At 48.0% G+C, this 27,605-nt stretch overlaps 1 protein-coding gene across 1 annotated transcript; it reads right to left on the bottom strand.

Annotated features, from left to right (window-relative positions):
- Nucleotides 1-25: 25 nt before the first annotated feature.
- Nucleotides 26-20,124, bottom strand: LOC309336921 (uncharacterized protein). The gene is made up of 8 exons (XM_081853431.1): nt 20,002-20,124; nt 14,807-14,914; nt 12,590-12,688; nt 11,605-11,736; nt 9,059-9,592; nt 5,515-5,583; nt 5,302-5,373; nt 26-1,979 (listed from the first exon to the last, which is right to left on the bottom strand). The coding sequence occupies exons 2-8, from the start codon at nt 14,838-14,840 to the stop codon at nt 1,459-1,461; spliced, it is 1,461 nt and encodes a 486-aa protein (XP_081709557.1). The 5' UTR covers nt 14,841-14,914; nt 20,002-20,124; the 3' UTR covers nt 26-1,458.
- Between the last annotated feature and the right edge of the window lie 7,481 nt (nt 20,125-27,605).

Genomic DNA, 27,605 nt, shown 5'->3' with positions numbered 1-27,605 from the left:
TACAGAGGATAATTTTGGAACAGTCTCACTGTTGACGCCATTTTTATTCGTTTTTGTAACTGTATATGTTACTGCAACCCATTCTGGGACCTTACGGTAAAGGGCAGATAAGAAATCTTAACACCTGTATCTCTTCCGTCAATCATAATTTAAGGAACTTGAAGGTGCAACTATTGTGCCACGAAGGGAAAATGCTGAGGTAGAAAGATATACCAACTGTGAATATAAGACGCAGGACGGTTCGGACGAAAAGAGTAATTTCTTTTATTGAACCATTTCTTTTATTAAAAAATCTTCTTTAAAACAACCGGGGGGGAGGGGCAGAGGGAAAGGTGCTTCTTATTTATAAATCAGGGAACCTATGCTTTTGTTGCACAAAACACAGAATATAAATGGGTTCAGGTGTGTGCTAAAATTAGAGTTGTTAGAAAAATGCATAATATATATATAGAGAGAGAGAGATCTATTTTTTTCAAAAAGAAATCCTTCACTCTGGCTTATTTCATTTGAATGCAGCTGCGCTCATTAGGCTATTAAAAACCCCAGTAAAGAACATGCACTTGGAACAGGGGCGGCAAACAGTTACTGTGTGCAGGGCCGCATTCAGCCTTGGCTAGGCATCTGGGGGCCGCAGAAAAAGTCACATGCGGCCACCTGCCCCCCTCTCAAACGCCCACTCTCTCACACCACACAAAGCCCCTCGCCCCACTCAGGCGACCCGTGCCAATTGGGCTGAGGAGGAAGGTTATATCTCCCCGCACTTCGGTCGAATTCATTTTGGTTTCGGTGCCGGAAAGCAATATCAGGCTGCCAAACATTGGCTCGGCCAACTCCCATGTGAGACGGCGAGGACATTTTGCCTAAAGCAATCTTCCCCCAAACGTCTAACGCGACTGGATAACCTCGGGTAAACCGCAAGCAGGGAGCAGCGTAGCTTGCCGGTTTGTGCCAGAGGTGAGGGACCAGCGGTCTGATCCTCGGTCCCATTAACCCGCCTCCCAGTGGCTCCATGCACGGCGAATCCATCGCCGCAGGTCGGTTGCAACTGGGAGATTTGGAAGGGTTTTTTTTAACATCCCACCCCTACTCCGCAACCCACACCCTGACAAAAACGCTCAGGCTGGAGGAACGGGGGAAGACTCTTCGTTTCTGCCATGAGTTCAAGCCTCATTGCTCTGCGGTAAGGATTGTATCCTGAAAACTGCGGCTCAAGAGATCTCCACCCACAAGCAGTGCAGCTCAGGGGGACAGATCTAATTTCCCTGTGTTTCTGTATCAAGGGGGGCATATGCGTGAGAGGTGACGTCGGCCTACTGTTACTATTTTTCTGCGTCGGCTCTGCCCCCTTTTGCACCGGCTCCCCCCACCTCTGGCATGCAGGCCCCGGGGGGCTGGGGAAGGTTAAGCCACAAGGAAGGCTTGAAAAGGGTCGTCCACACCTGGCCTTTTTAGGCACAGCTACCCTTGGCAGTCTGGAATGTACACCGATTCCTTGGCGGGGCTCGATGTTTCCGGAGATGCCCTCTCCAGCGAGCCGGGGAAATGGGTGCTCTGCGAAGGGGTGCTTTCTCCGTTGCAAAGCACCGGCGACACGCAGCCTGAGGGCGAGTTCAGAGAGGAGAAGCTGTCTGCGAACCCGGCGGCCGGGCTTTGGTCAGGCCTGAGCAGGGCCTCCCCGATTTTATTCAGGCCGGAGACGAGGCTCTGCAAGATGGTGCCGAGATTGTCAATGGAGTTCAGAAAGGCTTTCCTCTCCTCCTTGATCTGCGCGTCCTCCTCTTTCATGAGCTGCACGTACTCCGAGAAAACCTTGCTGTCTTTCTCCATGGCGGACAGGAGCCGGGCGTTCTCCATGGAGGAGTGCTTCATCAGCCGCTCGATCATGTCGCTCTCGCCTTTTCGCTTCTTCTTGGTCCGCAGGATCGCCATGCAAGTGTCGGGGGACAGGGCAGGAGCCGGGCGGTTCGGGGCGGCAGCGTCTGGAAGGGCAACAAAGAGGAGAGCCTTAAGGGAACACAGAGAGACTCGCCTATATGAGGAAAGGTGGTAACAGTCGGGGGCTTTTAAAGGCCAGGAGTGTAAAAATTATACAAGGCATGGAGAAAGAAAGCTCCTTCTCTCGTCGTACCAGAATTTGGGCGCATCTATTGAAGGTTCAGGACAGACATAGGTACTTCTTAGTAAAATGTTAGAAATTGTTCCTGCAAGAGGCAACTTGGGTGTAAGTTAGTCACGTCCATTAATTCCAACGGATCTGAAACCTTGTCGTTTGCTAGGCTGCTGAGAGTTGCTCGGGGACCCCTTATTTCCCTCCCAGACCTACAGTTCGCAAAGTGGCTTAACTATCAATCCCTCTCAGCCTTTTAATGTGTAGATCCAAATCAAATACTGTATTTTTCTGTGTATAAGAAAACCCCTATTTTTTTAAACCCAAAATTAAGAAACTAAGTTGTTTAGCTTTGGGGGGGGGTGTCACATCCGCCAATGCAGTTACATAAGAGTATATATTTAAAGAATACAAATAAATGGGTAAGTTAAGTGAATTTAGATATGCAGAAGATAATAAAAATAAATTTAAGGAGCCACAGAAAGAGGGAGGAGGGAGTCAAGTTTTAAAATGTTAAAATGATTGTAAAACCAGTTAAATGTATATATCTGAAAAGTGTAAATAATTTTAAAAACACAAAAACTATCTATCCCTCTCCATAGGAAACACCGGGAATGGTCGCTCTGTGAAGGGGATAGGGGCCTATCCGGAGAACTCTCAGCACCCTTAGCAGCAGTTCCCAGAATGCGTTGGGGGTAGCCATGGTTGTTTGAAGTGGCATAATACTGCTTTAAATGCGCAGGTAGGGCCTTAGACTCACAATACGGAAGGCCCAGCTCCAAGTGGGATATGAACTGTGTGTGACAGAGACAGCCCCAAAAACCTCGGTGATCAGGCAGAGAAATAAGACCTCAGGCCCTCCCTAAGGCTCACGTATGTGTGTATACACACACACACACACACACACACACACACTATATATATATATATATTTTAAAGGATGAAAGGATTTTTAAAATAACATTTTTATGAAGTCTCCAAAAACATTTTAAGGCATTTATCACCATATACAATTTTTTTTGACATCCAAAGTTTCTTATTGACTTCCCACCCCATCTTCTTCGTAAAGAATGAAAGTTTACTATCCCTCTCACTCTGCTTCTTTTTTCTCCCCCTCTCTTGTCTTTTTTTTTTTTTTTTTGAAAATAATATTTATTAAAGTTTTAAAGGTTACAAAAAGAAAAAAGAGAAAACACCAAGTTAGGCAAAAACTAGACAACACATCACAATAAGGAAAAAAAAATTATAAAAAACAGAAAACAGAAAAATAGAAACAATTAAAAAAACACAACAAACCTTCCCATAACTTATCTTTCATTTGCTTGTTTCCTTGACCTCCTCACACCTCCCTTTTTTGTATTCTAGTTCGGTTAGCTATTTCAGCAAATCCTTTCCATCTTTCCCAGTTTTTATCCTATAATTTATCTTAATATATTGTAACTTTACCTTCCCTCCTTTCATCCATTAACAGTCTATTTTTACTTAGTCCTTTATAACATTTCTGCTAAAGCCACATAACTTCATTCCAGCCTCCTTCTAACATTCCTTAATTTTACAATGTTTCTGTAAATAAGCTTTAAATTTCTTCCAATCTTCTTCTACCGACTCTTCTCCCTGGTCTCGGATTCTGCCAGTCATCTCCGCCAGTTCCATGTAGTCCATCACCTTCATCTGCCATTCTTCCCGGGTGGGTAGATCTTGTGTCTTCCAGTACCTTGCACACCTAAATATTTATAAACTGCACTTTCAAAACCATGCACACGCCTCTATTTAAAACAAATTGGTGCACAACAAAAAAACCCCATAATAATTGGTTGGTTTGGGGTGTGAGAAAGTTCCAAACAAAACTGCTGTCTAAAAGACATCTAAAAGCAGGAGTGGTTCCTGCTGAACTATTGGCAAGGAGTTCCATAGGCAAGCGCCTTCCACACCAAAGGCTTGGTCAGCTGAACCTCAGGCATGTGGGGGGCGTCAAAAATGCTCCATCAGAAGATTTTGGCTGCCCTGGTTGTATCCTGTATCAAAGTTGTTAAGAGCCTTACAAACTAATACAAGATCCTTGAGCCCGATAGCACAAAGCAGCTTTGGAAACACCCAAGTTAGGTACTTGTTGTACAGCGAAACTTCGGTTCCCCAACGCCTCCGTTATCATAGTTTTCGGCTTCCGAACGCCCAAAACCCGGAAGTAAATGCTCCAGTTGTCGAAGGATTTTTGGAAGCCGAACATGCTACGCAGCTTCCATTTTGAGTTTCCCTATTGTATTGAGGCTTCTGTTTTCAGTTTTCGGTTGTCGAACGTTTCAGAAATTGAACGGTGTTCAAGAACGGATTATGTTCAACAACCAAGGTTCGACTGTAGCTTGTTCCCACCTACAGTCCAGCTGCAGCATTCTGCACCAAGGATTATTGTTGTTGTTGTTTAGTCATGTCCGACTCTTCGTGACCCCCTGGACCAGAGCACTCCAGGCACTCCTGTCTTCCACTGCCTCCCGCAGTTTGGTCAAACTCATGCTGGTAGCTTCGAGAACACTGTCCAGCCATCTCGTCCTCTGTCGTCCCCTTCTCCTTGTGCCCTCTATCTTTCCCAACATCAGGGTCTTTTCCAGGGAGTCTTCTCTTCTCATGAGGTGGCCAAAGTATTGGAGCCTCAGCTTCAGGATCTGTCCTTCCAGTGAGCACTCAGGGCTGATTTCCTTCAGAATGGAGACGTTTGATCTTCTTGCAGTCCATGGGACTCTCAAGAGTCTCCTCCAACACCATAATTCAAAAGCATCAATTCTTCGGCGATCAGCCTTCTTCATGGTGCAGCTCTCACTTCCATACATCACTACTGGGAAAACCATAGCTTTAACTATACGGACCTTTGTTGGCAAGGTGATGTCTCTGCTTTTTAAGATGCTGTCTAGGTTTCTCATTGCTTTTCTCCTAAGAAGGTCCCCTTCATGGATCACTGTCTCGCCGTGGCGAAGGTGCTTGAATAACTCAGAGAAGCTATGAGCTATGCTGTGCAGGGCCACCCAAGATGGACAGGTCATAGTGGAGAGTTTTGACCAAACATGATCCACCTGGAGCAGGAACCGGCACGCCACTCCAGTATCCCTGCCAAGAAAACTCCATGGACAAAGACAACAGGCACCAAGTATAGTCCCACAATAATTGAGTGTAGAAGATACCAATGATCTTAAAACCCATACCTTGTTCCTTCTCCACCTCTGTGTCTGCCTGGTCGGCTTCCATTTCCACCCCTATTCCGCTGGAGGCTGCATCTATTAAACGGGAAAGGCAGTCTGTTTGGGGGCGGACGCGTGGGGAATGAATTAACTGACGGACACTCTCTCAACCACTTCCAAGTGGATGCAGCCCAAGCAGCTACTCGCTTGACATTTATTGATGCCAACAGCACTCACCAGAGCGATCTCCAACGATGCACGTCTCAATGCTTTCTTCTATGGCCTTTTCTTCGCTGTGACCATCTCCTAGGGAGAAATAATAATTTTTCAGAAAAGAAAATTGGGTAAAATTAAGCTAAAGCATATAGAAACAGGGTTGGGGAAGTGTAGCTCTCAAGATATTGCAGCTCCCATTATCTGCAACCGCTGGCCATGCTTTGCACAGAATCACAGAGCTGCAAGGGACCCCGAGGGTCATCTAGTCCCACCCCCTGCAATGCAGGAATCTTTTTGCCCGACGTGGGGCTCAAACCCAAGACCCTGAGATTAAGAGTCTGATGCTCTGCCAGCTGAGCTATCCTTGGCTGGGGCTGTTGGGAGCTGAATAAATAAACACTCTTCTCTAAATGTGAGGCATGATTCACTCAGACCATGTGAGAAGTTTTATTCTGAAGAGCATACTGACAGGAGCGAGCCAGCAGTAAACCACGCCGAGCAAGTGCAGTTAACTCTTTATTAGTAAAAAAAACAGGATCAGCACAGGAGTGTCAGGCCTAAGAAGAAGAGAAGAGTTTGGATTGGATATCCCGCTTTATCACTACCCTTTAAGGAGTCTCAAAGCGGCTCACATTCTCCTTTCCCTTCCTCCCCCACAACAAACACTCTGAGGTGAATGGTGCTGAGAGACTTCAGAGAAGTGTGACTGGCCCAAGGTCACCCAGCAGCTGCATGTGGAGGAGCGGAGACATGAACCCGGTTCCCCAGATTACTAGTCTACCGCTCCTAACCACTACACCACACTGGCTCTTGAGCAAAGCAACTCATCTCTGGCAAGTCTGGCCCCCAAGAGGCAGTTGCAGAGACTGAAGGCCTCCCTAGAGATGGGAAGGCCTGGAAAAAACTGGGGGAAAACCAGGTTTTTTTCCGGGCCTTCCCATCTCTAGGCATCCCCACAGCTGCCTAAGTCCCCTCCTCTCCAGGACCTTTTCGAAATCTGAGACTGGGCTTGCATGAAGCCATTCCTCCGCCCTTTTCAAGCCTCTCCTGGTTCTGGGAGATCAGGCGGAAGGGACTTTGTCACAGCACAATGAGGAGACACCTGTGCCTCTTCCCCAGCCTGACTCATCTCTGCCTCTTGGTCTCCCTCTACTCTTGCTTCAGCTTCTGCCTCTGATTCTGGACTTCTCTCTACCACAGACTCTCCCCGCTCACTAAGCCTTGTTACCTCTTTGGCTTCTGACACCTCCTCCTCCCAGTCTTTTCCCTCTGACCCCTCACCACTCCCTGAGCTCTGAGCCTTCTTCCCCTGAGGTTCCCCAGCTGGTTCCTCCCACCATTCCTCAGCATCCATCCAGTCCATGACATATACAGAGCAATGAATAGCCCTTGGAGGAGAAAGCCGTGTGCCTCTGTGCAAGTTACTGTTCTGTCCTCCCTGGCGAGGGATGGTGGGAGTTGTAGCCCAACAATATCTGGGTGGACTACAGGTTCCTACAGGTTCCGTATTTTTTGCCCCATAGGACGCACTTTTTCCCCTCCAAAAATGAAGGGGAAACATGTGTGAGTCCTATGGGGTGAATGCAGGCTTTCGCTGAAGCCTGGAGAGCGAGAGGCATCGGTGCACACCGACCCCTCTCGCTCTCCAGGCTTCAGGAAGCTATCTGCAAGCCTTGCAAGCCCGGCGGGAGTTCCTGCGGGCTCACAAGGCTTGGGGGCAGCAGCCTGCAGCCCCGGCGAGTGTCTGCAAGCGATGCGCGCCCGGCGGGAGGTCCCGCCGGGCGCGCGAGGCTTGGGGCGGCAGCCTGCAGCCCAAAGCACGCGGAGCCTTCCGGAGGGGTCCCCATGCTTCAGGCGAGTGTCCGCAAGCCTTGCGCGCCCGGCAGGAGCTCCCGCCGGGCGCGCGAGGCTTGGGGCGGCAGCCTGCAGCCCGAAGCACGCGGAGCCCTCTGGAGGGCGCCCCGTGCTTCGGGCGAGTGTCCGCAAGCCTCGCGTGCCCGGCGGGAGGTCCTGCCAGGTGTGCAAGGCTTGGGGCGGCAGCCTGCAGCCCAAAGCACGCGGAGCCTTCCGGAGGGCTCCCCATGCTTCAGGCGAGTGTCCGCAAGCCTTGCGCGCCCGGCAGGAGCTCCCGCCGGGCGCGCGAGGCTTGGGGCGGCAGCCTGCAGCCCGAAGCACGCGGAGCCCTCCGGAGGGTGCCCCGTGCTTCAGGCAGGTGTGCACAAGGCTTGGGGCGGCAGCCGCGGCTGGGGGGGGGAATATTTTTTTTTATTCATTCCCCCCCCCCCCAAAAAAGAGGGGCGTCCTATGGGCCGGTGCGCCCTATAGGACGAAAAATACGGTAATTTTGACAATGCAAGGGACTGAGCCCAGACCGCCTGCGTACAAACCAGGGGACCCCGAGAAGGTGCCATGGGATTCTGACCCATACAAATCAGGCAAACTGTTAAGATGCAAAGCGGATGCCTGTGGGGAAGCTGTGTTCCTGCAGCTGCCATTAAGTGGCGGACTCAAATTTTAGCATCACCCTGGCACCTACGCCACCACTGGGGCTCCATTCTCCATCCTTGTTTGGACACCCCCTGCAGGGCAACAGCACCGCCGGCCCCACCCTAAAACCGCCTCTGCTCCCATCAGCCCAACCAGCACGGCCAATGGCCAGAGGCCATGGGAGCACAGCAATAGTTGGAAGGCGACCAGTTCCGCCACTGCAACACGCAAAGTTCCCACCCCACTGCAGAAAGGAGGACCCCTGCTGACTCCCAATAAGAATGGCAGAGGGCTGTAGCTCGGAGAGAGAGCATCTGCTTTGCATGCAGAAGGTCCTGGGTTCAAATCCCACTGGCCTCTCCAGGTAGGGCTGGGAATCATCCCCTGCCCGAACCCGGGGAGAGCTGCTGCCAGCCAGTGTGGATAATACACAGACAGCAGGATCTGTACAGTGGTACCTCAAGTTACAGAGGCTTCAGGTTACAGAGGCTTCAGGTTACAGACTCTGCTAACCCAGAAATAGTACCTCGGGTTAAGAACTTTGCTTCAGGATGAGAACAGAAATCGCGCAGTGGCAGTGGGAGGCCCCATTAGCTAAAGTGGTACCTCAGGTTAAGAACAGTTTCAGGTTAAGAACGGACCTCCAGAACGAATTACCGTATTTTTCGCCCCATAAGACGCACCCGACCATAAGACGCACCTAGTTTTTAGAGGGGGAATGCAAGGGGGAAAGTATTTTTAAAGGGAGCGCTGAGCACAGCCTTTTGCATTCCATAGTCTGCTCAGCGCTTCCTTTTAAAATATTTTTTTCGTGCATTCCCCCTCTAAAAGCCAGTCAGTCCCTTCTCCCTCCTCGGGGAAAAGCCCCCAAGAGCCGCTTGGAGTATGTGTGCGACTTTTGGGGGCTTTTCCCGCCTCCACTTGCTCCATAAGACGCACACACACTTCCCCATACTTTTAAGGAGGGAAAAAGTGCGTCTTATGGAGCGAAAAATACGGCAAGCTCTTAACCCAAGGTACCCCTGTATAAGGCAGCTCCCCACATTCCTTTGTCCCTAATAAGACGAATTCTGCCCACCAGGTAAAAGAACTTGCTTCACCATGTACTCCTCTGCACTTCCTGCTTGCGTATCCTGGGCACAAAGTTCCACGGTGCGCTCGGGAGCGGCAGCCTCCTTGGCGAGCGGCGCTGAGGCTCTTGTCTTTTTCTTAATGTTCCTAGGGATGCGCTTGGGCCGGACGGCCGCGTCCCCGTTGTGGAGGATGCTGTGCAGCTTTGCGTAGTAGGGGCAGGTGGCCGTGTGCTTCCCCGTCCGGGAGTTGTGGTTCACGACCCGCTGGTACTCCAGCCTCATGCACTTGGTCTTGGAGCGGCACTCCACAGCGTTGCGCCGGTGGCCGCGGCAGGCCATCTTGCGGGCGATGATCTCGAAGGCCTCGATGTTGCGGTGACTGGCACGCAGCTGCTCCTGGATCTTCGGCTCCCCCCAAATGTCCAAGAGGTCCAAGATTTCCTGGTGCCTCCAGGAGACGCCTCGCCCTTTCCTGCCGCTGCTCGAGAGGGACATGCCTTCGGGGAAACCGGGGTCGGAGGCGCGGCTAAGCAGGTGCGCTTGGGTTACAAGGAAGGAAGGGAGAAGATAGACAGAATATATTACAATGAATTGCAAATTCAAATGTATCCCTATCGTGTTTTATGACTTCCTCGATATTGTATGTGGAACTGGTCTGTAACCGAAACAATAAAATTCACCTCCTAGACATAATACAGTGGTACCTCGGGTTAAGTATTTAATTCGTTCTGGAGGTCTGTTCTTAACCTGAAGCACCACTTTAGTTAATGGGGCCTCCTGCGGCTGCCGTGCCACCAGAGCACGATTTCTGTTCTCATCCTGAAGCAAAGTTCTTAACCCGAGGTAATATTTCTGGGTTAGCGGAGTCTGTAACCTGAAGTGTATGTAACCTGAAGCGTATGTAACCCGAGGTACCACTGTATATTATGAGGACAGGAAGAAACATCACGGACAGAATAATTACCACACGCAAGAGGAACAAAGAGAGAGTTTGAATGCTTCAGCTGTAGGACTGTAAATCATTTGATGTGCTAATGTGAGTGAAAGTCGTTAAAATTGCAGTTGCAGTATAATGATGTGTTATTCTGACGAGGGTTAAGAAAATTTGTAATTTTCTTATTTTGGAACGCGGAAATAAAGTAAATCATTGAACCATCCATTCTAGCACGCGGGGGCCCATTTAAATTGTATAATTTGGCTTTTGAACGATTGGTATTATTAATGGTATTATCCCCCCCCCCCCGAAAAGAAAGAGGAAAAAACCAAGGAAGGAAGGAAGGGAAATTGTGTTATGCAAATCTGCAGTGCGATCGTTTACACCAGAGCTTGTGGACATACAACAGAAAAAATTTAGTGACTTGATATTAATTGAATACTCATTGGAATAATAACATTACTCCATCTTGCAATGTATTACAATTTTAAGTACTTGTCCACTTTTTTTCTTTATTTAACCATGGCAAAATATTCCTGTCTGTCTGTCTGTCTATCCCACCCTTATCCTGAACAAGCTAGCCATAATTCCTTTATGTGTATCTGTGTGTGTGTGTGTGTGTGTGTGTGTGTGTGTGTAAATTTTAAATTAATTTTTCTGTTTTACAATTTAAAGTACTCATTTTTGCATCCTTAAGCTATCAATGACTTCCCTTCTTATCTTTCCATGGTTCATTTTACCTCTATTATATCCCTGCATATTTTACAAAAGCTGTATCAATCGGTTTTCGATTATTACATCCATCAAAACTTACTTACACTGTTGAATTTATCTTAATGCTGCCAGTGTTTTCAGTGTTTATATTTAATAAACATTTCCCAATCTTCTCTAAATGTATGTTCTTCTTGTTCTCCTATTCCAAATGTTAAGTCTGCAAGCTGCACGTATTCCATCAGTTTAAGTTGCCACTTTTCTTTGGCTGGGACCTCCCTTGTTTTCCAGATCCCACCCTTATCCTGAAGGAGCTCGACATAATTCCTGTGTGCCCCCATAATGTCATCCTTATGCTGAATGTACGGGTGGCGCTGTGGGTTAAACCACAGAGCCTAGGACTTGCCAATCAGAAGGTCGGTGGTTCGAATCCCCGCGACGGGGTGAGCTCCCATTGCTCCGTCCCTGCTCCTGCCAACCTAGCAGTTCAAAAGCACGTCAAAGTGCAAGTAGATAAATAGGTACCACTCCAGCGGGAAGGTGAATGGCATTTCCGTGCGCTGCTCTGGTTCGCCAGAAGCGGCTCAGTCATGCTGGCCACATGACCCGGAAGCTGTACGCCGGCTCCCTCGGCCAATAAAGTGAGATGAGCACTGCAATCCCAGAGTCAGCCACGACTGGACCTAATGGTCAGGGGTCCCTTTACCTTACCCTTACTTGCTTGAATGCTCCAATCCTGTTTAGGAAAGTTTTTAATATTTAATGCTGTATTGTTTTTAACACTCGATTGGGAGCAGCCCAGAGTGGCTGGGGAAACTCAGTCAGATGGGCAGATTATAAATAATAAATTATAATTATAATTAATTATAATTATAATTACTACTACTACTACTATCCGGGACTCACCTTCCTCACCGGCCTCACTGGGGAAAGAAATATTCTCTTGGCATCTTTCTGGCAGAGCCTCATACTCTTCCTTGATCACGGGAGCTTCGTCCGAGAAGCTCTCCACCTTGATCTTCTTTAGAGATCTGGCACCTTTGGGAACCAGATATGGAGGGAAGGAGAGAAAGACAGAGAAATACATGAAAACTCAGTTCTATTTCCAGAAAGGCAGAAACATTAACAAACAGGTCAAAAAAAAGTAACTACTTGCTGGATTGACAAAAGCAGCATCAAATATCTACAAATCCCTACCAGTAGACAGGAGTCTTCTGCTTCCACCAAAGCTCTTACAGGGGAAAGTCGCATTTTTACATTAATGTAAAATATTAATATAAATAACACACACACACAATATGTAAGCAAATATATTTTAAACACCTTATTTTTAGATTTAGTATTTGCAAAAATAAAAAATGCTGTATTGTAACGATGTTGCATTTTAGGAATTTTGATATATTTTCGTGTTTTGTATCCAGTTGATTTTTGTGATTCTTTTACCTAAATATAAACAGTTTAGCGGTGTTTATTTATGTTAGGTAAAATGTGGAATTATGAGTATCATTACTAGAAAGATTTAATTATCATACACAGAACATGGAATTGTGACTATTAATTAGCAATAATAGTCATTTTACGTATAATTATTTAATTGTGTCAATTCAGCCAATTGGCACAAGGGGGGACATGGGAGAGAAGGGGGACAGTCCCGTTCTGCGAGCAAAAGTCCCTCTTACGAGTTTCCACTATCAGGGCTTGTGAGTTGAACCCCACCCTGTATTTCTTATATTGAGTCCTTTTTGCTGGGATCCGTTAAGGCACCCAAAGATTTCGGGTTGAAATATGAAGCAAGTATGTTATTGCCGTCGCTATTATTTCTTGTTGGCTTAAAGTGGCACGATGCTGATTTAAGTGTCAGGGGCTGGTGTGGCCTCAGAGACACACTCACCTGTGGATCTGATCTCTTCCATGGAGCCTTTGGCAAAGAGGTCTTTTCTGTCTTCTTCCAGCCAGGAGATGAGGTCAGCTCTGGAGGTCACATGTCCATCTTGAAATAGAGATGCAGTAATGTCAGGGTCTGGACTGAGGAGGAGTGGTGGGAGCCCCCCCTCCCTTTTCCTGAACCTTCCCAAGGGCAGGAGGACAGTATTGATTTAGAACAGTGGTTTGCAGAAGGGCATAGTCCAGAGGGGGAAAGCTGGGAAATACTGGGTGAGCAGCAGCTAGAAGAGGAAACACAGGAGAGACGGCTGGCAGATTCAGTGTCCTTGGAAAACATTCCTGACCCCGCCTTCGCCTAAGACTAGACAGGCTTTGAGAGTGATAGAGCAGAGAGCGCAGTGGCGACAAGCTCAGATTACCCAATGTAGGAGTAACGTTCCGGAGCCCCGTTCGCATCCTGAAGTGAACGCAACCCGCGTCTGCGCATGACGTCATTTTGAGCGTCTGTGCATGTGCGAGCGGCGAAACCCGGAAGTAACGCATTCCGTTACTTCTGGGTCGCCGCGGAGCGTAACCTGAGAACGCTCAAACTGAAGCATATTTAACCCAAGGTATGACTGTACAGAGGGACGTGGGTGGCGCTGTGGGCTAAACCACAGAGCCTAGGCCTTGCCGATCAGAAGGTCGGCGGTTCAAATCCCCACGATGGGGTGAGCTCCAGTTTCTCGGTCCCTGCTCCTGCCCAGCTAGCTGTTTGAAAGCATGTCAAAGTGCAAGTAGATAAATAGGTACCACTCCAGCGGGAAGCTAAATGGCGTTTCCGTGCGCTGCTTTGGTTTGCCAGAAGCGGCTTCGTCATGCTGGTCACATGACCCAGAAGATGTACGCCGGCTCCCTCGGCCAATAAAGCGAGATGAGCACCACAACCCCAGAGTCGGCCACGACTGGACCTAACGGTCAGGGGTCCCTTTACCTTTTTATGACTGTACAAGGTTTCCCCAGCCACTCTGGGCAGCTCCCAACAGCATATTAAAAACAGGATAAAACATCAAACATTAAAAACTTCCCTACACAGGCCTGCCTTCAGATGCCTTCTAAAAGTCAGATACAGCGGAACCTCGGGTTGCAAACGTGATCCATGTTCGCAACCCGCAGTGCCACGTCTGCACATGCACGGGTCGCAATTCGTCGCTTCTGCGCATGCGCAAAGTGTGATTTAGCGCTTCTGCACATGTGCAAGCACCGAAACCCGGAAGTAACCCGTTCCAGTAGTTGCAGGTTCGGTGCGGTGCGCAACCCAAAAGCGCACAACCTGAATCGTCTGTAACCCGGGGTACCACTGTACAGTGGTACCTCGGGTTACATACGCTTCAGGTTACAGACGCTTCAGGTTACAGACTCCGCTAACCCAGAAATAGTACCTCGGGTTAAGAACTTTGCTTCAGGATGAGAACAGAAATCGCGTGGCGGCAGCAGCGGCGGCAGCAGCAGGAGGCCCTATTAGCTAAAGTGGTGTTTCAGGTTAAGAACAGTTTCAGGTTAAGAACGGACCTCCGGAACAAATTAAGCACTTAACCCGAGATACCACTGTAGTTGTTTATTTCCTTGACATCTGATTGGAGGGTGTTCCACAGGGCGGGAGCCACTACCGAGAAGGCCCGAGAAGGTTAAGGAAGCTGGGTATGTTTAAGCCTGGAAAATAAGGGACTGAGAGGTGATATGATAGCTATCTTTAAATATCTCAAGGGCTGTCACATGGAGCAAGCTTGTTTTTTCCTGCTCCGCAGGGGAGGATTCAAACAAGCTGCTTCAAGTTACAAAGAAGGAGATTCCGACTAAACTTCAGGAAGAACTTTCTGATAGCGAGAGCTGTTCAACAGTGGAATGGCTTCCATTTGGAGGTAGTGGACTCTCCTTCCTTGAAGGTTTTTAAGCAGAGGTTGGATGGCCATGGATGCCTTAGCTGAGATTCCTGCATTGCAGGGGGTTGGACTAGATGACCCTCGGGGTCCCTTCATAGCTGTCAATGTTTTCCTTTTTTTAAGGGAAATTCCCTTATTTCGAATAGGATTCCTCACAAGGAAAGGGAAAAGTTGACAGCTATGGGTCCCTTCCAACTCTACAATTCTATGATTCTGTGAACAGGATGTTGGGACTAGCAAGGCTGTGAGGCAGGACACAGCAGGACCTTAGTATCCTGGCTACAGGAAAAAGGGATCCTTACCCAGAGAGGTCACCAAGTCGTGAATCTCCAGCATGACCTCTGGTTCAGATCCAGCAGGCCCCACTTCTCCTTGGTGAAGTGCACGGCTGCCGTTTCTTCCACCAGCCCCTGGAAGAAAAAGAAGAAGAAAACCGTTTCCTTCCACGCTGTGGGCAGGGACTGAAAACCATCTCCTTCCCCCTCAGAAATGGAAAGTGGGTGTGGTAAGCCGAGCAGTTTCACATGCAGAGTTTGAAACTGATGTTCAGATCATAGCTGTCAACTTTTCCCTTTTCTTGCGAGGAATCCTATTCGGAATAAGGGAATTTCCCTTTTAAAAAGGGGAAAGTTGACAGCTATGGTTCAGATAAGTTCAGAGGACCCCACAACCTTACGTAACACAAGAACCTGCCTTGTACAAAGGGCTTCATTAAAAACCCTGAGAGGAAGGGAAAGATTATGGTGGGCTCCGTATACAATACAAAATAAAACCAACACTAAATCATAAAATATGATTTTAAAACAAAATAGATTTATAGCAGCACATGGCAGAATCTGATCTCCTCGCATTATTTCAGTTTACATTAGTAGGAGGCCTCCTGATTTAGGTGGGGCTAAGCACTGAAAAGAGAAAAACGAGGGCAGTAGTGTTGGGAGCTAAAGAAATATAAGCTAGGCACACTTTAAATCTAGGTTATGTTTGCCCCAATGGAATGTCCCTCAGAATCCCTTCCAACGCCATAATTCTCTCAACTACACTGCAACTCGCTCTTACAACAGTTCACTCGTCCCAGTATGGAAGAAGAAACACACACACAGGGAAATGGAGGTGGTATTAACTATGGAAGCTTTTAAACTGTGTTCACCAACTTGGCGCCCAAAAATCTCCAGTTGGGCCCACGCCAGGAGCAAAACACGTCCGGGGAATTTCGAACACCGGGGTTGGGGTGGGGAATGAAGTGTAAGGATATCTAACAGGTTCTGGTGCTTTTCCGTTATGACAACTTTGATGTGTTTTCTTTAAAGTCGATTTCTTCTTTACAAAAAAAACCCCCTCTTTCTTTCCCTGCAGGGCCCTCGGCATGTGCTGATCCTGCCTATTGTGCAATCCAGCCCTGCTTACGCAGCGTCAGCCCACTGGTCCATGGGGCTCACTGCTGCCTGCACTGAGTGTTATGAGATGGACCGTTGTGACCTACAAGCCGATTACACAAAGGTAATGAAAACGCTTGTGCGTACTAGCGACAATCCAAAATAAACAGAGCTTAAAGCCCAGAGCCACACACATCTTTGCAATTAAGCTTCTCCCTCTTGCACAGACCTTCTGCGTGCAAAGCAGAGGCTCTACCGCTGAGCTACGGCGCCTTCTCTTAAATAAAAAGTAAGATCCTAGTCCTCCTGGTTTAAACGATGTTCGGTTTAAATAGGAACTTATACCTTTGGTCCATATAGCTCAGTATTGTCTACACTGACTGGCAGAGGCTCTCTGGGGTTGCAGGCAGGGGGTATTCCCAGGACAACCCGGAGATACTGGGGACTGAACTTGAGACCTTCTGCACGCCAAGCCGGTGCTCTAGCACTGAGCTACGCTCCTTCCTCATATACAAGTCCGCATCAAGGCAATCCAAATGCTGTACCTACGAAAGTCCTGAGGTCTGCAAGCTCTCTATAAACTGTGCCAAATGGCATCATCATCATCATCATCTCTCTCACTTGCACATTTTATTCTGATATTTTATCTTCTTTGCACAGTTTGGGCTTCCTTAGTCATGAGAGACGTGGGTGGCGCTGTGGGTAAATCCTCAGCGCCTAGGACTTGCCGATCGCATAGTCGGCGGTTCGAATCTCCGCGGTAGGGTGCGCTCCCGTCGTTCGGTCCCAGCGCCTGCCAACCTAGCAGTTCGAAAGCACCTCCGGGTGCAAGTAGATAAATAGGGACCACTTACTAGCGGGAAGGTAAACGGCGTTCCGTGTGCTGCGCTGGCTCGCCAGATGCAGCTTGTCACGCTGGCCACGTGACCCAGAAGTGTCTGCGGACAGCGCTGGCTCCCGGCCTATAGAGTGAGATGAGCGCACAACCCTAGAGTCTGGCAAGACTGGCCCGAACGGGCAGGGGTACCTTTACCTTTACCTAGTCATGGGAGATGGGAGTGAAGTAAACGTGAAAGCCGTGAAAGATCTCTCACCTTCCTGTCATTGGAAACCTCAATTCAGCCAACACGCCCTCTGGGTTCTGAGATTCCTCCTAAACATTTCATTTTTAAAAATAACTTTTATTAAGGTTTATACCGTATTTTTCGCCCTATAGGACGCACCGTCCCATAAGACGCACCTAGTTTTTTTGGGGGGGGGGAATAAAGGGGGGGGGAATTATTTCCTTCCCCCGACCCCAGCCCCCAGGACAGGCAACTCTCCGCAAACAGCGGGAGCCCAGTGCAGGGCTCCCGCGCCTTGCGGAGAGGTGCGCGAAGTCTGGGAGCGCTGGGCTCAATGTGCCCAGCCTTCGTCATGCAGGCAACTCTCTGCAAGCCGCGGGAGCCTCTGCTTGCGGAGAGTTGCCTGTTGCGGAGATCTGCGGGAAGCCTGGAGAGCGAGAGGGGTCGGTGCGCACCGACGCCTCTCGCTCTCCAGGCTTCAGCGAAAGCCTGCATTCGCCCCATAGGACGCACACAGATTTCCCCTTCATTTTTGGAGGGAAAAAGTGCATCCTATGGGGCGAAAAATACGGTAGTTTTTTATAAAAAAAATCATTAAGGTTTATAGATACATCCTATGCCCTTTTAAAATGTGGCTCTTTGGGGGGGGTTATTGGGTTGTTGTTTTTATTTTGATTACATATATTGTGATTTTTATGTTGATGTTTAAAAAGTGTCTAAATATGAGACTAAATATATTGCACAAATATGTCATTATTCATCTTTCCCGTTTTTATCTTTTTCCCATTGTATTTATTAAGTTTTATAAACAAACATAATGAAGCGACTAAAGATTATGGATATGTTACTTCCCTTCTTTGATTAAAATTATTAATATTTTTAAGATTATAGTTTGGGATTTCTCCAGTTCTGACAGATTAGCATTCTAGCTGCCATTGTAAGCTGAGCGACCATTTCGAGGTCTTTCTCCTACGTTAGGCCTCTAAGATATCCAAATGAAATTACTAAAGGGGCCCTTGGAAGATCGTATCTGAGGATTCACATTCTCCTTCATTTCTATTAAGGCAGCTTTCAAAAAGTTCTGCATTCGTTGGGTGCTCACGCATCACATGAAAAGAGATTTGCATTGGGAGGAGAATTTATTTAACGGAAGTCTTTCAGGGAGTTCGGGGCCTGAGCCACTCAGGGTTTTAAACACTAACACAAACAACTGGAAGCTGGGATAGCTCCCTACGTAGAACATGAGACTCTTAATCTCAAGGTTGTTGGTTCGAGCACCACATTGGGCAAAAGATTCCTGCATTGCAGGGGGTTGGACTAGATGACATTTATGGCCTTGAATCGGACCCGGAATCGAACTAGCAAACCAGCACAGCGGTCACTCATGCAATAACAGCACATAAAGGGCCAATTTGTAAACCGCTTTGAGGTTTCCTTGCAGTCAAGAGGTGTATAGTGGTAACTTCTCATTATCAGTTTCCTTAAGTTCGGCATATATTATATACAAAAACACATATACAGTGGTACCTCGGGTTAAGAACTTAATTCGTTCCGGAGGTCTGCTCTTAACCTGAAACTGTTCTTAACCTGAAGCACCACTTTAGCTAATGGGGCCTCCTGCTGCCACTGCGCCGCCGGAGCACGATTTCTGTTCTTATCCTGAAGCAAAGTTCTTAACCTGAAGCACTATTTCTGGGTTAGCGGAGTCTGTAACCTGAAGCATATGTAACCTGAAGCGTATGTAACCCGAGGTACTACTGTATACATTTTATGGAAAAAACAGACAAGCAGTTTCATACTGGACCGTCTGCACATCAGTCCGTTTTATTAGTGGTTCTGTGACAATTCCCTAATGGCATTTCATCACTCTTGTCTTGAGAGATGCTCCTGCATATAGCCCAACAAAAAGAGGACCAACAACATACACCCACACCCACATCTGTGGTATGCAAAGTTACAGGACTTCAGCAGGATGTTACAAGAATCGATCGTAAACAAAGCCCTGAAACTTTTTCAAGCACAAACTGTACTGAAATCGGGATTGCGTAAAACCGCCCTGATACCCTCACGAATGTACAAAAAAGTAGAGCAAGAAGAAAATGGAAGGGAGAGAGGAAGGGGAAATAAGTTTTTTCCACATGAATTAGGCTGCATACAAAACATATGTTTAAAGCACATCATCACTTCTCCCCGACAAAGAATCCTGCGAACGGTAGCTCACCCCTCCCAAACCTTCAATTCCTGGCACTCATAACAAACTACAATTTCTTTTTGGGGGGTGGGGGGATGTGATGTGCTTTAACTGCCTGGTGTGTACACCGCCTTCTTCTCCATTTTGCCCCACCTGAAGAACTTCCTCATGGCAAAAAGCTGTTAAAGGGTACACCCCAACAGAATTTTATTTATTTTCAATAAAGGGGAGGGGAAGTGGCAAGATTGGGGTTCCCCCCCCTTGTAATGCCAGGAAAAGCAAACAGAACCAGCCAGGGGAAGAATACAAAGAATTTATTTGACAACAGCGACCCACGGGGGATTAAAGGATTAAAATCTGGAAAGCTGGAGGAGACCCCCCCCTTCCCCCATAAACCTCCAGCCAGAATCCCAACCATCAACAACCTCCCCTACAAACGGATCTTTGAAGTTTCTCATATATATATATATATAGAGAGAGAGAGAGAGAGAGGGGGGATTTCTGAGCACACTACAAATGGGAAGGACAAAAAATATATATATGAGGGAGCCTTCCTTAATATATATATATATATATATATATATATATATATATATATATATAAATAAATAAAGATTGCAAACACCAGGAAGGGGGGAGGGGGAAGCAGAGTGTTGTTGGAAAAGAATTTGCAAGCTATTAGCACAAAAGTTTTCTTTTGCTGCTGTGGAAAGGGAGGGGCGGGGAAGCAAAATAATTTGCTTGCAATTATTTTTTGGGGTGGGGGTGGGGGGCACCCTTGCTGGGACCCCCTGGGAGAGGGTGGGGGTTTTGGGGGGGGGTTGCACTTCCTTCCCCAGCGCCCCTCCCCCCCTCCCCCAAGGGTGCACCTTTAAGACGGGGCGCCCCCGGCGAGAGGAACAGCCCGGTCCGGCATCGCCGCAGACGCAAATCTCGGGGAAGCACAAAGAGGTTCACATGGGCCCCCCTTGCATTTCCCAGGTGGGCGGGACAGGAAGGAGTCCTCGGTGACGCGGCGCCACGCCGCCCTTCTAGTCCACCCCGCCTCGCTGGTTATGTAACCCTCTGCTCTGGACCCCCCCCCCTCCAGATACACACAGGGAGAGAGACACAAATGATGGGGGGGGGGGGGATGCGGTGCCAGGAGGGAGATCTGGGTCTACTGGCTTGGGGTTGGGGGTTTTGGGGCAGTGGATGGGTGAGGATTTCTGAGCCCACTACAAATGGGAAGGACAAAAAATATATATATATGAGGCAGCCTTCCTTAAATGGTGCTGCTGAAATGGGCTGCATCAATAGGAGTATAGCCATCTAGAATCAAGGGAAGTAATAGGGCAAAAAAAATGAGAGGCACAAATACAAGATGGGGGACACCTGGCTTGAGAGCAGTACATGTGAAAAAGGATCTAGGAGTCTTGGTTGACCACAAACTTGACATGAGCCAACAGTGTGACGCGGCAGCTAAAAAAGCCAATGCAATTCTGGGCTGCATCAATGGGAGTATAGCATCTAGATCAAGGGAAGTAATAGTGCCACTGTATTCTGCTCTGGTCAGACCTCACCTGGAGTACTGTGTCCAGTTCTGGGCGCCACAGTTCAAGAAGGACACGGACAAACTGGAACGTGTCCAGAGGAGGGCAACCAAAATGGTCAAAGGCCTGGAAACGATGCCTTATGAGGAACGGCTAAGGGAGCTGGGCATGTTTAGCCTGGAGAAGAGGAGGTTAAGGGGTGGTATGATAGCCATGTTCAATATATAAAAGGATGTCATATAGAGGAGGGAGAAAGGTTGTTTTCTGCTGCTCCAGAGAAGCGGACACGGAGCAATGGTTCCAAACTACAAGAAAGAAGATTCCACCTAAACATTAGGAAGAACTTCCTGACAGTAAGAGCTGTTTGACAGTGGAATTTGCTGCCAAGGAGTATGGTGGAGTCTCCTTCTTTGGAGGTCTTTAAGCAGAGGCTTGACAACCATATGTCAGGAGTGCTCTGATGGTGTTTCCTGCTTGGCAGGGGATTGGACTCGATGGCCCTTGTGGTCTCTTCCAACTCTAGGATTCTATGATTCTATGGTTCTATGATTCTATGAAATTAAGGAAACTGTCATCATGAGAAGCTAACTTGTAAATATGTATATAATAGGAATAGGATTTAAAATAAAAATACATCCCACTCATCTGGTTGGGTTTCCCCAGCCACTCTGGGTGGCTTACAGCAGTGTTTCCCAACCTTTTTTGGGCAAAGGCACACTTGTTTCATGAAAAAAATCTCGAGGCACACCACCATTAGAAAATGTTTAAAAAATTAACTCTGTGCCTATATTGACTATATATAAAGTAACTCTCTTTAATAGGCATCAAATAAACACAAAGAAAGTACCGTATTTTTCGCCCCATAGGACGCACTTTTTCCCCTCCAAAAATAAAGGGGAAATGTGTGTGCGTCCTATGGGGCGAATGCAGGCTTTCGCTGAAGCCTGGAGAGCAAGAGGCATCGGTGCGCACTGACCCCTCTTGCTCTCCAGGCTTCAGGAAGCTGTCCGCAAGCCTTGCGCGCCCGGCAGGAGCTCCCGCTGGGCGCGCAAGGCTTGGGGCGGCAGCCTGTTGCCCGAAGCACAGGGAGCCCTCCGGAGGGCTCCCCGTGCTTCGGGCGAGTGTCTGCAAGCCTTGCGCGCCCGGCAGGAGCTCCCGCCACGCGCGCAAGGCTTGGGGCGGCAGCCTGTTGCCCGAAGCACGCGGAGCCCTCCGGAGGGCTCCCCGTGCTTCGGGCAAGTGTCTGCAAGCCTTGCGCGCCCGGCAGGAGCTCCCGCCAGGCGCGCAAGGCTTGGGGCGGCAGCCTGTTGCCCGAAGCACAGGGAGCCCTCTGGAGGGCTCCCCGTGCTTCGGGCGAGTGTCTGCAAGCCTTGCGCGCCCGGCAGGAGCTCCCGCCAGGCGCGCAAGGCTTGGGGCGGCAGCCTGTTGCCCGAAGCACGCGGAGCCCTCCGGAGGGCGCCCCGTGCTTCGGCGAGTGTCTGCAAGCCTTGCGCGCCCGGCAGGAGCTCCCGCCAGGCGCGCAAGGCTTGGGGCGGCAGCCTGTTGCCCGAAGCACGCGGAGCCCTCCGGAGGGCTCCCCGTGCTTCGGGCGAGTGTCTGCAAGCCTTGCGCGCCCGGCAGGAGCTCCTGCTGGGCGCGCAAGGCTTGGGGCGGCAGCCTGTTGCCCGAAGCACGCGGAGCCCTCCGGAGGGCTCCCCGTGCTTCGGGCGAGTGTCTGCAAGCCTTGCGCGCCCGGCAGGAGCTCCCACTGGGCGCGCAAGGCTTGGGGCGGCGGCACGGGGCGGCCGGCCGAAGCGAGCGGCGATGGGATTTGGGAGGGAGCTCGCTCGCCGCCCCGCGCGTGCTCGCCACCGCCGCCGCCCCGCCTCTCGCCGCCGGACTCGCCCGCCTCCCTCCCACGGCACACCAGGCAACGTCTTGCGGCACACTAGTGTGCCGCGGAACACCGGTTGGGAAACACTGGCTTACAGCATATATAAAAATACAACCAAACATCAAACATTAAGAAACAGAATATCCTATACGAGCATTACATAGCTGTCAACTTTCCCCTTTTTTAAAAGGAAATTCCCTTATTCCGAACAGGATTCCTTGCAAGAAAAGGGAAAAGTTGACAGCTATGATGTGCAACAAACAAACCAATACATCAATAGAAACCAATAGCAAGTGATACACACACACACACACACAATATCTGCTGAAATTAAGGAAACACTGATAATGAGAAGTTCTATATATGTGTGTGTGTCTGTTTTTTATATATATATCTGCTGAAATTAAGGAAACTGATGAGAAGTTAAATTATGTATCTGTATATATGTATTTTTATATAATATATGCCAAAATTAAGGAAAATGATAATGAGAAGTTAAATTAAATATCTATATCTATATCTATATCTATATCTATATCTATATCTATAATATGCTGAAATTAAGGAAACTGATAACGGGAAGTTAAATTATATATCTGTAACTGCTGAATTAAGGAAACTAATAATGAGGTTAAATTGTGTGTGTGATATATATATAATTTAACTTCTCCTTATCAATTTCCTTAATTTCAACAAAATAAAAAAATTCCTTCCAGTAGCACCTTAAAGACCAACTAAGTTAGTTCTAGGTATGAGCTTTCGTGTGCATGCACACTTCTTCAGATACACACTGTGTATCTGAAGAAGTGTGCATGCACACGAAAGCTCATACCTAGAACTAACTTAGTTGGTCTTTAAGGTGCTACTGGAAGGAATTTTTTTATTTTGTTTTGACTATGGCAGACCAAAACGGCTACCTATCCATAACTTAATTTCAACAGCAGCATAGATGCTCCTATAGTTTTAGAAGTGCAAGTGCTGCAGACTTTCCTGCAAAATTTGAATTGGGAAGTTTTTCCTACGCAAACTGCACAGGGTGATTTGCATAGGAAAGAATTATCATCTCCTGAATGGCACTATCTACTTTTTGTCTGCTCTGAAGCTGCTGCTAATCCTTTTCATGAAGGCTGTTCACATACCATATGTTTAAAGCACACACACCCTGACAATCATGGGAACTATTGTTCACCCTCTCACAGCTATAACTGTAATTGCCAGCATCCTTAAGAAAACATAGGAATGTGCTTTAAATGTATGGAATTCCAATATCTAGTTTGGTGCTGGAGAGAAAATAGTTTTTCTTCTCCCCCGCAGTAATATCAGCTCAGCCATGTCTATATTAAATCATCTTGCAATACAGGGGGTCTCCTTTCTCATAACTCTATGCCATTGGTTCGGGTACTACCCTCTGAAAAAGGAGAAAACCAGCTTGCTCCATTTCCCATGTGACAGCCCTTTAGATATTTGAAGGTGGCTATCAGATCTGCTCTCCGTCTGCCTTTTTCCCAGGCTAAACATATCCATCTCCCTCAACCGTTCCTCATAAGGCTTGATTTCCAAACCCTGGACCATCTTGGTATCTGCCCTCTGCACATGTTTCAGCTTGCCAATATCTGTCTTAAATTGTGGCGCCCAGAACTGAACACAGGACTCCACGTGTGGTTTGACCAAGGCAGAACAGACGGGGGCTAGTACTATCAGGACACTATTATTTGGAATGCAAGAAGATCCATTCTGAAGGAAATCAGCCCGGAGTGCTCACTGGAAGGACAGATCCTGAAGCTGAGGCTCCAATACTTTGGCCACCTCATGAGAAGAGAAGACTCCTGGAAAAGACCCTGATGTTGGGAAAGATGGAGGGCACAAGGAGAAGGGGACGACAGAGGACGAGATGGTTGGACAGTGTTCTGGAAGCTACCAGCATGAGTTTGACCAAACTGCGGGAGGCAGTGGAAGACAGGAGTGCCTGGCGTGCTCTGGTCCAGGGGGTCACGAAGAGTCGGACACGACTAAACGACTAAACAACAACAAATTATTTGGAAGTAATGTGCTTTAAAGTTATGATGTGTATGCAGCCTTACACTTCCATAATCTTTATAATATTGTTCCTTTTAATGTCATCGATTCTATGCTGAGTGAATGTTTGAATGGATGTTTGTTCTGCTGAAACTGCCAAAAGCTATCGATAGCATCTCAAATAAACAGGACTTTGCCTTTTGAGAAACCAAGAGGTCTGCTGCTTTCCTTGTACGTTACAAATTAACAGCATCCCGATAAGGCCGGAGACCCCTGCAATCACGATGTCAACTTGCCTGTCATGTAACTTTGCACAGAGAAAGCAAAGAGACCCAGAGAGCAACTAGGTTACATCCATACCATACATTTAAAGATGGCTTCCTCCAAAGAATCCTGGGAACTGAAGTTTTCTTTTGGCACGAACCTCTCCTTCCTCTGTTTTACGGGATTTTATGAGGCCACTTCCTTGATATTCTTAGGCAAGTTGGCAGTTCATACACACACACACACACACACACACTTTCCCCAAAGAATCCTGGGAACTGTAATTTGTTAAGGGTGCTAGGAATTCTAGCTCTGTCAGGTGCAATCTACAGTTCCCAGGGTTCTTTTGGGGGCTGTGGTGTGCATGCAGCCAAATACTTCTAAAAATAAATAAAAATAAATGTTCCCATCCCTGCAGAATCTAGGCCCCTAGGACTTCACCAGTGAAAGCCCTGTAGGAATTTAATAAACCAATTCCATGGACATGGAGAAAATTTCACATCAGCTGAGAGAAAAGGTATCCTTACCCAGAGTTCTAGATCAAGCAGGGTGCATTCCTGGAATTTCCTATGAAGAGTGATGTGATAAGTTGTTAAAATACTCTGCAAATTGTACAGTGGTGCCTCGCAAGACGAAATTAATCCGTTCCGTGAGGCTCTTCGTATAGCGGTTTTTTCGTCTTGCGAAGCAAGCCCCTTGACAGCTTAGCGGATTAGCGCTATTAGCGGTTTAGCGGCTTTTAGCGATCAGCTGTTAAGCGGCTTATCAGCGGATCAGCTGATAAGCGGCTTAGCGGCTTAGGAAAAGGGGGGGGGAAGGGGGGAAAACCCGCAGGAACTCGCAAGACATTTTCGTCTTGCGAAGCAAGCCCATAGGGAAATTCGTTTTGCGAAGCGCCTCCAAAACGGAAAACCCTTTCGTCTAGCGGGTTTTCCGTCTTGCGAGGCGTTCGTCTTGCGGGGCACCACTGTAATTCTGGGAGGGCAATGGGGGGTCACCTAAGAGCGATGAGCACCCTTAATAAACTACAGCTCCCCTAATTATTTGGGGAAACTATGACTATTTAAGTTGGTATCATAGTGTTTTAAATGCATGGTGGGAACTGAGCCTTGGGGGCCCATCTAGTCTCTCCATCGTGCTCTCATGGTGGCCAAGAAATGCCCATAGGAGGCCCTCGAACAGGATCTGAACACAACAGCACTACTTTCTCCATCTGCTGATGCTCAGCATCTGGTCTTGAGAGGCGTATTGGCTCCGACAGCCAAGGCAGAACTTAGAGCCATGATGGTTAGTGGTCCCCATTCAGCATCCTCACCTTGGCCAGTCAGCTGCCTATGGGAAACACACAAGGTGAGACGACGGAATGCGTAAAAATAAAATCGGACAACAGCAGATGGGAACTCAAAAGTGAAAAAAGGAGGCAGTTAAAAAACAAGAAAGGAGATTCCCACTAGACGTCAGGAAGAATCTTCTGACTGTGGAGGAGACTCCCAGGAGAGGTGGGAGGCTCTCCCTTGAAAGTTTTTAAGCAGAGGTTGGATGGTCATCTGTCAGGGATAAGGAACCTGTCTTAATTAGCTCAGTATTGTCTACACTGATTGGCAGCAGCTCTCAGGAAGGGAGTTTTATAAGACATCTGAAGGCAACCCTGTTTAGGGAAATTTTTAATGTTTGATGTTTTATCGTGTTTTTAATATACTGTGGGGAGCCGCCCAGAGTGGCTGGGGAAACCCAGCCACATGGGCAGGGTATTAAAAAGTATTATTATTATTATTATTATTATTATTATTATTATTCCCCAAGCTGTTCTGGGATTTTTTTTGAGTAATACCATAAAATTATATTTCAAATTGTTGTTTAATTAATTATTATTGTACTTTTGCAGGGAGAGAGAAACCATAGGGCTTTCTCTCTCAGGTGCCCAAGTCACTTGGCTGGCCATGGGCACTCTAAACCTTGTTTAATGCTGATATTATGTTCAGAAAGATAAACAAATGGAACGAGGTTAGCTTTGCCATGGTTTAATGTATTTTTAATCTCCATATTAAATGTATTTTAATGTATTTTTAATCTCTGTTGGAAGCCACCCAGAGATGGGCGGGGTACAAATAATAAATTATTATTATTATTATTTAAAGGGAGTTTTCCCCAAGCTGTTCTGGGATTCCTGCATCGCAGGGGTTTGGACCGGATCACCATCGGGGTCCCTTCCAGCACTGCAATTCCACGATTCTAAGTTTAAATTAAAAATTCCAATGAAAACACAGACAAATGACACAGACTCAGCAATAATGTCCAGCTGCAGCATAGTGAGTAAGCCCCACTGGACTGAGTGGGGCTTACTTCTGAGTAAACCGTGCATGGTGGTGGTGGTGGGGAGGATATATCGCTCCTCTGTGGGCCAGTGCGTCTGACAAGAAGCTTGGATGGTTGGAGCCCCCCCAGGGATGGCTGTGGGCAGGAGTCCTGCATTGCAGCGGGGTTGGTCTAGATGACCCTCGGATCCCCTTCCACCCAGCTCTGCGATTCCACGATTCTGGGAAAGAAAAACCGCAGAGCATCCTGATCTCGCCGACCCCAGAGAACCAGCGCCTTGCCCTTGAAACCGGGCACGTCTTAAGCTAAAAGTCAGCCTGAGACTGACTCGTGTTGCCCGTTCTCGGGCCCCTAAGAGTTAACAAGAGCAGCGAGCAGAGCGGTTCCTAGAGAGGCAGGAAATGGGGGAGGTGCAACGCGGAAGTGGGAGGGGCTTCCCCCCGTGGGAAAGTAGGAAGTGGCCTCGGTGGGT

This window comes from Podarcis erhardii (genome assembly GCF_964252035.2).
Source record: "Podarcis erhardii genome assembly, chromosome: 2".
NCBI classification, from domain to species: Eukaryota; Metazoa; Chordata; class Lepidosauria; order Squamata; family Lacertidae; genus Podarcis; species Podarcis erhardii.
Note: the sequence above shows the minus strand (reverse complement) of the source record. Positions and strands in the feature narration are given on the sequence as shown.

Excerpts from the sequence above, each read along its gene's own strand:
- LOC309336921 (XM_081853431.1), bottom strand. The coding sequence starts at position 14,840 with ATGCTGGAGATTCACGACTTGGTGACCTCTCTGG. Across the intron at positions 12,689-14,806 it reads CGACTTGGTGACCTCTCTGG|ATGGACATGTGACCTCCAGA; the intron begins GTAAGGATCCCT and ends CTCTATTTCAAG. Across the intron at positions 5,584-9,058 it reads GAAGCAAGTTCTTTTACCTG|GAGATGGTCACAGCGAAGAA; the intron begins GTGGGCAGAATT and ends ATTTCTCCCTAG.